General features: G+C 41.0%; 1 protein-coding gene across 1 annotated transcript; it reads left to right on the top strand.

Moving 5' to 3' along the window:
• Positions 1–1,006: 1,006 nt before the first annotated feature.
• Positions 1,007–7,664, top strand: LOC104954049 (pleckstrin homology-like domain family B member 1). The gene is made up of 4 exons (XM_010781103.1): positions 1,007–1,173; positions 1,996–2,215; positions 3,383–3,468; positions 6,502–7,664. The coding sequence occupies exons 1-4, from the start codon at positions 1,054–1,056 to the stop codon at positions 6,640–6,642; spliced, it is 567 nt and encodes a 188-aa protein (XP_010779405.1). The 5' UTR covers positions 1,007–1,053; the 3' UTR covers positions 6,643–7,664.
• Positions 7,665–8,870: the final 1,206 nt, after the last annotated feature.

The following is an 8,870-nucleotide window of genomic DNA, read 5'->3' as shown; positions in this document are numbered from 1 at the left end:
CATCCATGACTTAAACACTTTATCCAGGATAAAAGCCACATAGTTGCACCTGCAAGGTGAATACAGCTGGTAACAGAACAAGTGTTTGAATGCGTACATTAACAGGTTTATGATATCACTGCCCCGTCTAAGACACGATCTGACTTTATTTACATTTGACTCGAGTGTTTCGTCAACTTAATGTGTTGCTTAAAATAATACTTCTGCATACAGTATGTGACACTGTGAGTGTTGCACGGCCAGATACGGCTCAAGAAGCTGACTCAGATAAGGAAATATATGATATATTATGATGTGATATGAATGATAATGGGACACATCGACATCTGCACTCACAGTGCCGCGGACTGTAGCCTACGTAATGTTACTTTGATCCGGTTACTTATGTTGTGGCAGATATTTAATTAAGCTTTCTTAACGCTAATGTTATAATAGTCAGATTGCTCTGAAGATGGGAGGTGATATTCTATTAATGTTCACGTTCACACAGTCAGTTGATTTTTGCCGGCCGTCTTTCCTGCAACGGCAGTTTAAACTATATTTCCTTTCTCCTGTAATATGACTTGATCGCTTTAAACACTGAGCTCTGATTGGTCAGCAGGCGGTGCTTTCACTGACTTGATCTCTTAGCCTGCAACCTAACCTGTATTAGCTGCTCAGCATAAGTTATCATTGAGATCTAGCCCCTTAAGAAGAGAACCAGCATCGTAGGACCGGAAACCCCGAGTTTACCCTGAAGTTAGCTCGCTAAGCCAAAATCCGGCTTCGTAGTACAGTCCTCTGGTTGCCTTCAGGTCTCTGCATGTAGATATGATGTAAATAAACAAGTGTGTGTTCCTGTCTACGCTTTCATTCTAACTTTACCAGATAGCCAAGAGCGCCTTTGCTCTAGTCAAAGAGGCGGAGCAGCTCTCACAGAGAAATGTACATGAAGGTCTGCTGAGTTCTGGCTGTCAGCTGCATGCTGTGCAAAGCCCTCCATGGGTCTAAAGTACATCTGAATGAAGCCCTCTGTCTGTCCTGCAGGAGCGAGAGGGCCTGGCTCGCCGTCAGATGCTGGAGGAGGAGAGGAGGAGGAGGGAGGACGCAGAGAAGAGGCTGCAGGACGAGACCTTCCACCGGCAGCAGCTGGTGGAGCGGGAGGTCAAGATGAGGGCCAAGAACTTCGCTCAGGTCAGTGAGGAAGAGGGGGTCGAGTCTGAGGGGACAAAGAGCCCTGAACTCAAGCTTCAGGTTGTAATGGTTAATGGTATTCAATATTATTCAAGTTGGATTACCCAGGTAACCCAGGTAACCCAGTTTTGGATCAGAATGAAATGTTTGCGACGTCACAAAACAACAAATCTCTATTAAAAAAAAAAAAAGATGCAAAAAATTAAAGATACAGTACTCATATGTGTGACGATGGATCACAATTTTACATTTTTAATTACTATATATAATAATAATATGTATTTAAATAGCATTTGCAAGAGTTTTAGCTCAAAAACTAATACAAAAGCAGCAATTAAAAAAAGAATAAATAGACCATTAAAAGACATTTCATTATATAATGAAATGTCTTTTAATCAAATACATGTGAAAGTAAAGGAAACAAAAAACATTAGCAATAATTAATCAATAAAAACATTTAGAGAATTAGTTTAAAAACACAACAAAAGCAAATTAAATTAAATGTTTTAAAACACTTTTTTTTTAAATCAGAATTCTGATTATAATCTCAGAACAAAAATAAAATCACTTTTCAAATGTGGCCCTCTTGCTCTTCTGTGGTTAAAGCTCTTTTGTTTTTTAAACCCAGCAATAAGAGATCTAAGAAGTAGTACATTATTTTATAAAGTCGGAGAGTGTGAGAAGTAGACTTTCACTACTGTGAGTCAATGGAGCACAGCTCAAACTGAAAACAGACTCTTTACTTTGGGGTTAAGAGTCCAGCATCACAGTTCTGAATACATTCTCTAACCGTGAGCACTGTGGTGTATTCGCTCCCCTCAGGCCCGTCCTATGACCCGCTACCTGCCCATCAGGAAGGAGGAGTTCGACCTTCGCTCCCACGTGGAGGCGTCGGGCCACAGCGTGGAGACCTGCTACCACCTCATCCTCACCGAGAAAATGTGCAAGGGCTACCTGGTGAAGATGGGGGGGAAGATCAAGTCCTGGAAGAAGCGCTGGTTCGTCTTCGACCGCCTCAAGAGGACCTTCTCCTACTATGTCGGTAAGAAGTGAGGAGGAACATACTGAGGATACTCGGTGCTGCGGGGTCGTTACTGTGACGATTTACTGTTCAAATCCAGGTCCAATGGCGGCAGGGGGGATAGGTGGGAGGGAACCGTGAGAGTTCAGCATCCTGACAGCCTGGTGGAAACAGTCGTTTTTTTGTCTGGTGTATAATACTATATCTGCTAGTAAAGATTTTTTTAAATTGTTGAATAATGATGAAGTAGCTTGTTCCAAAGGAAGAAAAGTTTTTCTCTTAATTTCAATGAATATTGATTAACATTGACTCTGAGCCCCTTGTGGAATATGAATGAATATCTAAGGAAGACTTTAAAAAAAGTCAGAACATGTTCGAGTATCTGCAGTAAACTTCCCATTTAACATGTGAGGTGTGCGAGTGGCAGCAGCAGACTGTAATGTGCTGCTCCAGCTCGGGGACTCTTGTTCCACTCGGCCCTTTGAAGTCCTCACAAGGTTCTGCTTCAAGCTGTTTAAAGCGTACCTTGTTGAAAGCGAGCCGGGGTGAGGAGGTGTGCTGAGATTACTCCGCCGCTAGTTAAAATGCTCGCAGCGCGGCGCTCTCTGAGGAGGCTGATTGAGATGCACCGCTCACCCTTGTCTGTTGACCTTGAACAACGAGAGGCGACGAGTCACGAGCTAATCCAAGCTAAGCAAACTGGGAGTTTAGATGCAAGCCAAATGAGATGCTAATGCAGGGCTGTTTGAATGCTAAAGAGGTCATTAACAGATAATGGCTGCGTATTAAAAGGAAATTGTTATTCCTGGAAATGAGGCGCCGTGTTTTCTACCTACTACTCTTTAAGTTGGCTTGTGGAGTGTTTGTGCCTGGAGGTAGAGACGGCTGTTGAGTTCCCCACCGGTTCCTCACTGCAGTTCTGCAGTGGCTGATGAAACAAACTGCAATGATGTACCAGAGAAGCGTAAGAATGCAGGCAAGTCTAAAATACAATGAGAGCTCCATCGGTTTGAAAACACGGGGAAAAAGTGCTGCGCTTGTCATTTTCCATCCATCATCGGCAACCATAAATTGGTCATGATCAAAGTTTGATTCCTCCCTTCTTTTAACGGTGTTATTCTAGGTGACACCCAAGAGAAGTCTGTCTTTGCCGATGTGTTTAAGTCTTGGATATTTCCCCTCCCACAGACAAACATGAGACCAAGCTGAAGGGAGTGATCTACTTCCAGGCGATAGAAGAGGTGTACTACGACCACCTCCGCAGCGCCACTAAGGTTTGTAGTGGATGGACTCTGACAGCTTTCCTCTCATTTATTTTCACACTTTATTTGCTTTCCTCATGCACTCTCTTTCATTTAAAACTCTGCACATTCTGCTGTTTGCTTCTCTTCTCCTCGGTTTGTGCTTTTGCTTTGGCCGGCTGCTGTCACAGAAGGGATTTTTCAACTTGAATATGACCAGTGTATGTATGAGCCTTTCTGTTCTCTCCCTTTTACCCCTAACTGAACCCTGGGTGTCCAAACCAAACACTGTGTATTGTGATGGAGTGAAACAGCCTGATGATGCATGGTTCAGATCTGTGTTGTGTTACCGCAGACACAAGCCTTAGTCTTGTGTGAAAACGTAGTGTTCAGTCCTGTTTGATCCCTTTGTCCATCCCAGTTCTCCCAGTGTAAACTAGTCAAGTGGTTTTATAAAGTCCCTGCTGATAGACGAGGTATGGAAGCCTTTACGGGCCAATGAGAAAAAGTTATCATTTGTTTTAAATTCATGGATGATCTTTTGGAACAGGTGAAAATAAAAACACAGGCGGGTAAGTTTTGTTTGTTTTAGGATATTTATTTGCGTTGCAGTTGTTGTAATACTACATTTTAACACAAGAGGGCACTACCCTATATTCTAAATAGGAGTAAAATAATCAGATTAGTGCTGATTGAAATACATTTTAAGGCCAACAATAACAAAGTCACATGCTAACACCATAAATTACCCTGTGTTTAAAGTGCAAAAAAGAAAAACCCACATATGATTTCAGCCTTTTAAATTTCAACAACTTAAATGATCATTTCTGTTTCCTGTCTCAGAGTTTAAAGTGTGTAGATTCATAGGCTCTATTGTCATATGCACAATAGCTGCTGGTAGTTTTGAAACTCTTAAACCCCAGGCTCCTCCAACAGTACAACATATGTGCAATTATAAGATTTAGGGATATAAAATAAGGAAACAGTACGTTAAATCAAATCGGTATGGTCCACTGCAATATGGGGAGGTATGAATGAGGTGATTGTATAGATTTGTATTTAAGGGATAATGTGAAGCAAGGCGTTCATTATGGAAAAAGAATACGGACAGGGTGATCACAAAGCCCGATGAGCCTGCTTAATACACAGCCACATATAGTGGTGTGTTATCAGGTATTAACAACCTTTGAAATATCCGAATTGACCAATTAAAATCAAGTATTCAATTAGGAATGTGTAATCATTTTGTTTTCATATATATATGAAAACATATACAATACAATTGAAAATGTTTCAACATTAAGCAATTGGCATGTAGAATATATGTAAATAATCAAAAACCATATATTTTTTAATTTGCCTCCCAAGGCTTAAAGGAGATACAGTTACCGTAATACATATCATTTCTATCTTGAGGTAGACTTTGCTTGAAAATCTGGGTAATGAGAACACCAAAAAAGCATTTTTATTTTATTTTGGGTTTGACAGAACCATTAGTGCTCTCTCTTCCTTCAACTCTTTTTCAAAGAAACGTCTCTGTGTTGTTCTCGGCCATATTTCTGTTCTTTATGATCCACGCTGAGTGCTGCTTGTCTTGAGCCTCACACATAAAGCTTTGCTGCCTCCTCATCGTGTGTGTGTGTGTGTTGGCCTGTCGCGATACTCTGCCTCACTGTGTGGCTCTGATCAACTCTGCAACTTTGATTATACTTGTCACTTCCAATATTACAGAGGAGAAACTATAAAGTCTGAGGCACTTAGACACAAAGATGACACAGAGTGGAACATGTGTGTAAGGAATAAATCAATTGTACAGTAGGATGGGTGGTTCGCCTCCAAAAACACCAGTTTAATGCAGAAGACACCCTTAAAAGTTTACTTGTCATATGGATTGTTGACATTCATATATCTTGGACTGCTTGGTTTTTGACAAAAACTCATTGACAGCATAAGTATTCTTGTATTAATGCTCGTATTTTGGGCTGAATTGAATACAGATGTGTCTGTCATACTTTACATTTCAGAGCCAAGTGTTGGTTTTTCATAATCGATTTATTGTTGTTAATGTTTTTAAGGTTGAAATGTATCATGTAAGAGATCCTTACATGGGTGGCCAGGATCCCAATGCTGCACATTATCCCACCTTTAACATGACATAATAAACCAATGAATTGACTCACAATATCGTTTAAAAATGAACATATTGCTTCAGCAAGTTAAAATACTCCACTGCATACCAACGGCTGGAACTGCGACATAGCAACGTAACTTAAAATGGCGGCAGCACTGATCGAAGTTTTCTGTCCAAGCGGTTCACATTTTCTAGGCAATGATCCAGTCTCTAAACACGGCCAGAGCCCATAGTGTTCCTGTTAGAGCTCACTTCCTGTCTGTCTTCTTCTGTTGATTTTCACTGTCCTCTAGTCATTTAACCTCTTCACATATATTGGACCATCTTCCTTGTTCTTTTCTTTACTGGAGACAGTGTAGCCATCATGAATCCAAATGAAGAAGATTCAGTTTCCACTCTGTCGTACACACACATGCGTTTACAGGTCATACAGTACACACTTTTTACAACATGCATATACAAATACACACAGTTATATGCACATGCAGTTGAGAGGTCAGAGCGGAGGGAGGCAGCCAGTCTAGCCGGCGCCAGTGAGCGGTTGGGGGTTAGGTGCCTTGCTCAAAGGCACTTTGGCAGTGGCCCAGGAGGTGAACTGGCGCCTCTCCAGTACCAGTCCACACTCCGTATTTTTTTTTGTCCAATCGGGACGTGAACCGGCGACCCTTCGGTCCAAAGAACAATCCCCTACAGACTGAACCACTCCCGTTATGTTTGTGGGTGCCACAAATAGAAAAGTATAAAATGGTGTTCTTTTGTTAGGGGTATCCAAACAAATTCAGACTTTTTTTTCAAACTTCCAAATCAGAATCCAATACTCAACCAATCCATGTAATTTAGACGAAAACCAAACTGATTTTATAGTCCTGAATAACAAAGAATTCTATTCTGAACCACTGAAGGTCTAATTTGTATTTTCTCTCTCCTTCTTCCAGAGTCCGAACCCCTCCCTGACGTTCTGCGTGAAGACCCACGACCGGCTGTACTACATGGTGGCCCCCGCAGCGGAGGCCATGAGGATCTGGATGGACGTGATCGTCACGGGAGCCGAGGGATACACACAGTTCATGAACTGAGACACACAGTGCGGACCGTTTCGGCAGGGACTCTTTCTTTCCCCCCCCCCCCACAGACTCTACAGACACTTCTGTTGCCGCTCTGGCGGACACAACGCCTTGTTTGTTACTTTTTATTTTCACACTTTTATTTGACTATGTAGACGTTTTCACTTCCACATTTTCTACGTGATTCAGCTCGGATTGAAAAAGGGAGCCCTTGGAGGGGACACACACATCTGTATATAAACCAAAACCTGTCAAAGACTTTTAAAAAGCCTTTCTATATTGCCAAATGGAGACCTTTTAGTTACTATTTGTTGAACGTTTTGTATTTTGTTTTCATTTCTTTCTTTGTTTTTTTTTAGAGAATATTGCCAAATGACGTCATGCCAATGTTTGAGTGTTCCATCATGAGTACGTTTAGTTAAGACAGAAAGAGTTTAAAATAATCCGCATTGAAAAGGGTTAATGAATTATTAGAAATATATTTGAAAGAATCTTATTGTGAATGAAATGTGAGAAAAAGTCAGTCAACAGGACCTGGAAATGATTTTAGTCGACTCTACGTGAAACATTATATATGCTCACCACTCACTTCACCTGAATGCTGCTAATACTACACCCGGTGCAGCATCAGGGATCCTGAGCTACATCCAATTTCTTCACATCATCATCATTGCCAGCCTAAAGCCACACAGTGCAGTGCTACAGGACACCACAGGATCAACAATACGGACTAATCCTGAACTGTGCCTTGACTTTGTGTTGACATCTACAATCGCATTAATGCTGTAAAGGCCGTATGTGGAAAGTTAGCATTTAGCAGTTAGCATGCCTCTAGCATCCTTACAGGCAGATATACCAGAGGCCCTGAGTGCAGTGGGAATCAGCTAAGCCCCCGGGACGAGAGCCGGACGTTAAGGAGATGTTCCAAGTGGCCGAATGGTGGTACTACAGTTTCTTCCTGTGACGTCAATGGGCCAAAAAATACATTTTCACATTGACTTGCATTGGGAAAAAAATAAAGGTAAATCAACTACCCAGTTTGAACACCTGAATAGCCCCTATTTAAAGCATCAGGGTCTAAACGAATGTGCGAAAAGACGAATTCAGCTTTATTTCCCTATCCATTCATTTGACTAGACAAGACTGGCATACTGGAGGCGGGGCTTAACACAAACTCAAGCGCTCTATTGGTCCAAAACCCCGGATAAAGTGATCCCGCCTCCAAAGCTTTATCCAGTTCTCTTTATACATCCATGGCAGCTAGTTCACTGGCATTACTGAAACTGATCGGGGAAGTCACAGATAATTGATTGCGGCCATTATGGGTTGTGCATCGTTTGCAACTGTTAATGAACCGTCTTAAGATCACAAACAAAAAACGCTGTTATTTTTACAAATAACAATATTTGCCAAAAGTAAGTTAACTTGTGATATGATGCAAACCCCCTGGAAATGTGGTTATCAATTAATTTGACTATTTTTAAATATATAATTAGCCTTTTTTGATCGTAGTCGTTTGAACTAACAAAACTGTTCAGTCAACTTTTATTTAACTTCACTGAATTGGAAGTGATAAAGACCCCTGCTTTGAATCCTCCCCGAGTGGAGGCTTGCATGCATGAGAGCGGATTAAAAAAATATCTCCAGCTTTAAAAGACTGTCGTCAAGTGTCGATCATCGCGTTGTGAGTCTATAGAGGGTTTGTAGTAAACAGATTCCGGATGCCGTTTGTTTTGTAGAATCAGACGACAAACTGGTTTTCAGAGCATGTGGAACTCGCGTTTCGTTTAACGATCATTTATGGTTGTGGTGCCTGAGATAGTTACACGTTTATTAAAAAAGAAGAATAGTGAAAATACCTTAATATATTCTGTCCCCTTGCCTTTACTTCCCCTTCTACGGAACCCCAGAGATAAATAAGAAATAATCTTTTTTCTCTCTCTCTCACATATGATTTTAAAAATATCTGAAATGAAGTTGGGGAGGGAAAGAAAATGCCAGATAAAATAAAAACGTTTCTTTGGCCTCTGGGCTTCGTACACTGCACAGTTACCACGTGCAAACCAAACTATTCAACACTGGCAAGGCTGTTAAATCAGGTCTGTTGATAGTAGCTGGTATATACACATTAGTTGTAATCTATGTCCAGAAGAAAGGAAACTAAATATACTGTAAAGAGGATGCCTGAATGAAAAAAATAATATTACTATTGAAATGAAACGGTATTGTATGAAAAAGAC

The sequence above is a fragment of the Notothenia coriiceps genome, unplaced genomic scaffold (assembly GCF_000735185.1).
Source record: "Notothenia coriiceps isolate Sejong01 unplaced genomic scaffold, NC01 NC01_scaffold00022684, whole genome shotgun sequence".
NCBI classification, from domain to species: Eukaryota; Metazoa; Chordata; class Actinopteri; order Perciformes; family Nototheniidae; genus Notothenia; species Notothenia coriiceps.
Note: the sequence above shows the minus strand (reverse complement) of the source record. Positions and strands in the feature narration are given on the sequence as shown.

Excerpts from the sequence above, each read along its gene's own strand:
- LOC104954049 (XM_010781103.1), top strand. The coding sequence starts at position 1,054 with ATGCTGGAGGAGGAGAGGAGGAGGAGGGAGGACGCAGAGAAGAGGCTG. Across the intron at positions 1,174-1,995 it reads GGGCCAAGAACTTCGCTCAG|GCCCGTCCTATGACCCGCTA; the intron begins GTCAGTGAGGAA and ends CGCTCCCCTCAG. Across the intron at positions 3,469-6,501 it reads ACCTCCGCAGCGCCACTAAG|AGTCCGAACCCCTCCCTGAC; the intron begins GTTTGTAGTGGA and ends TCCTTCTTCCAG.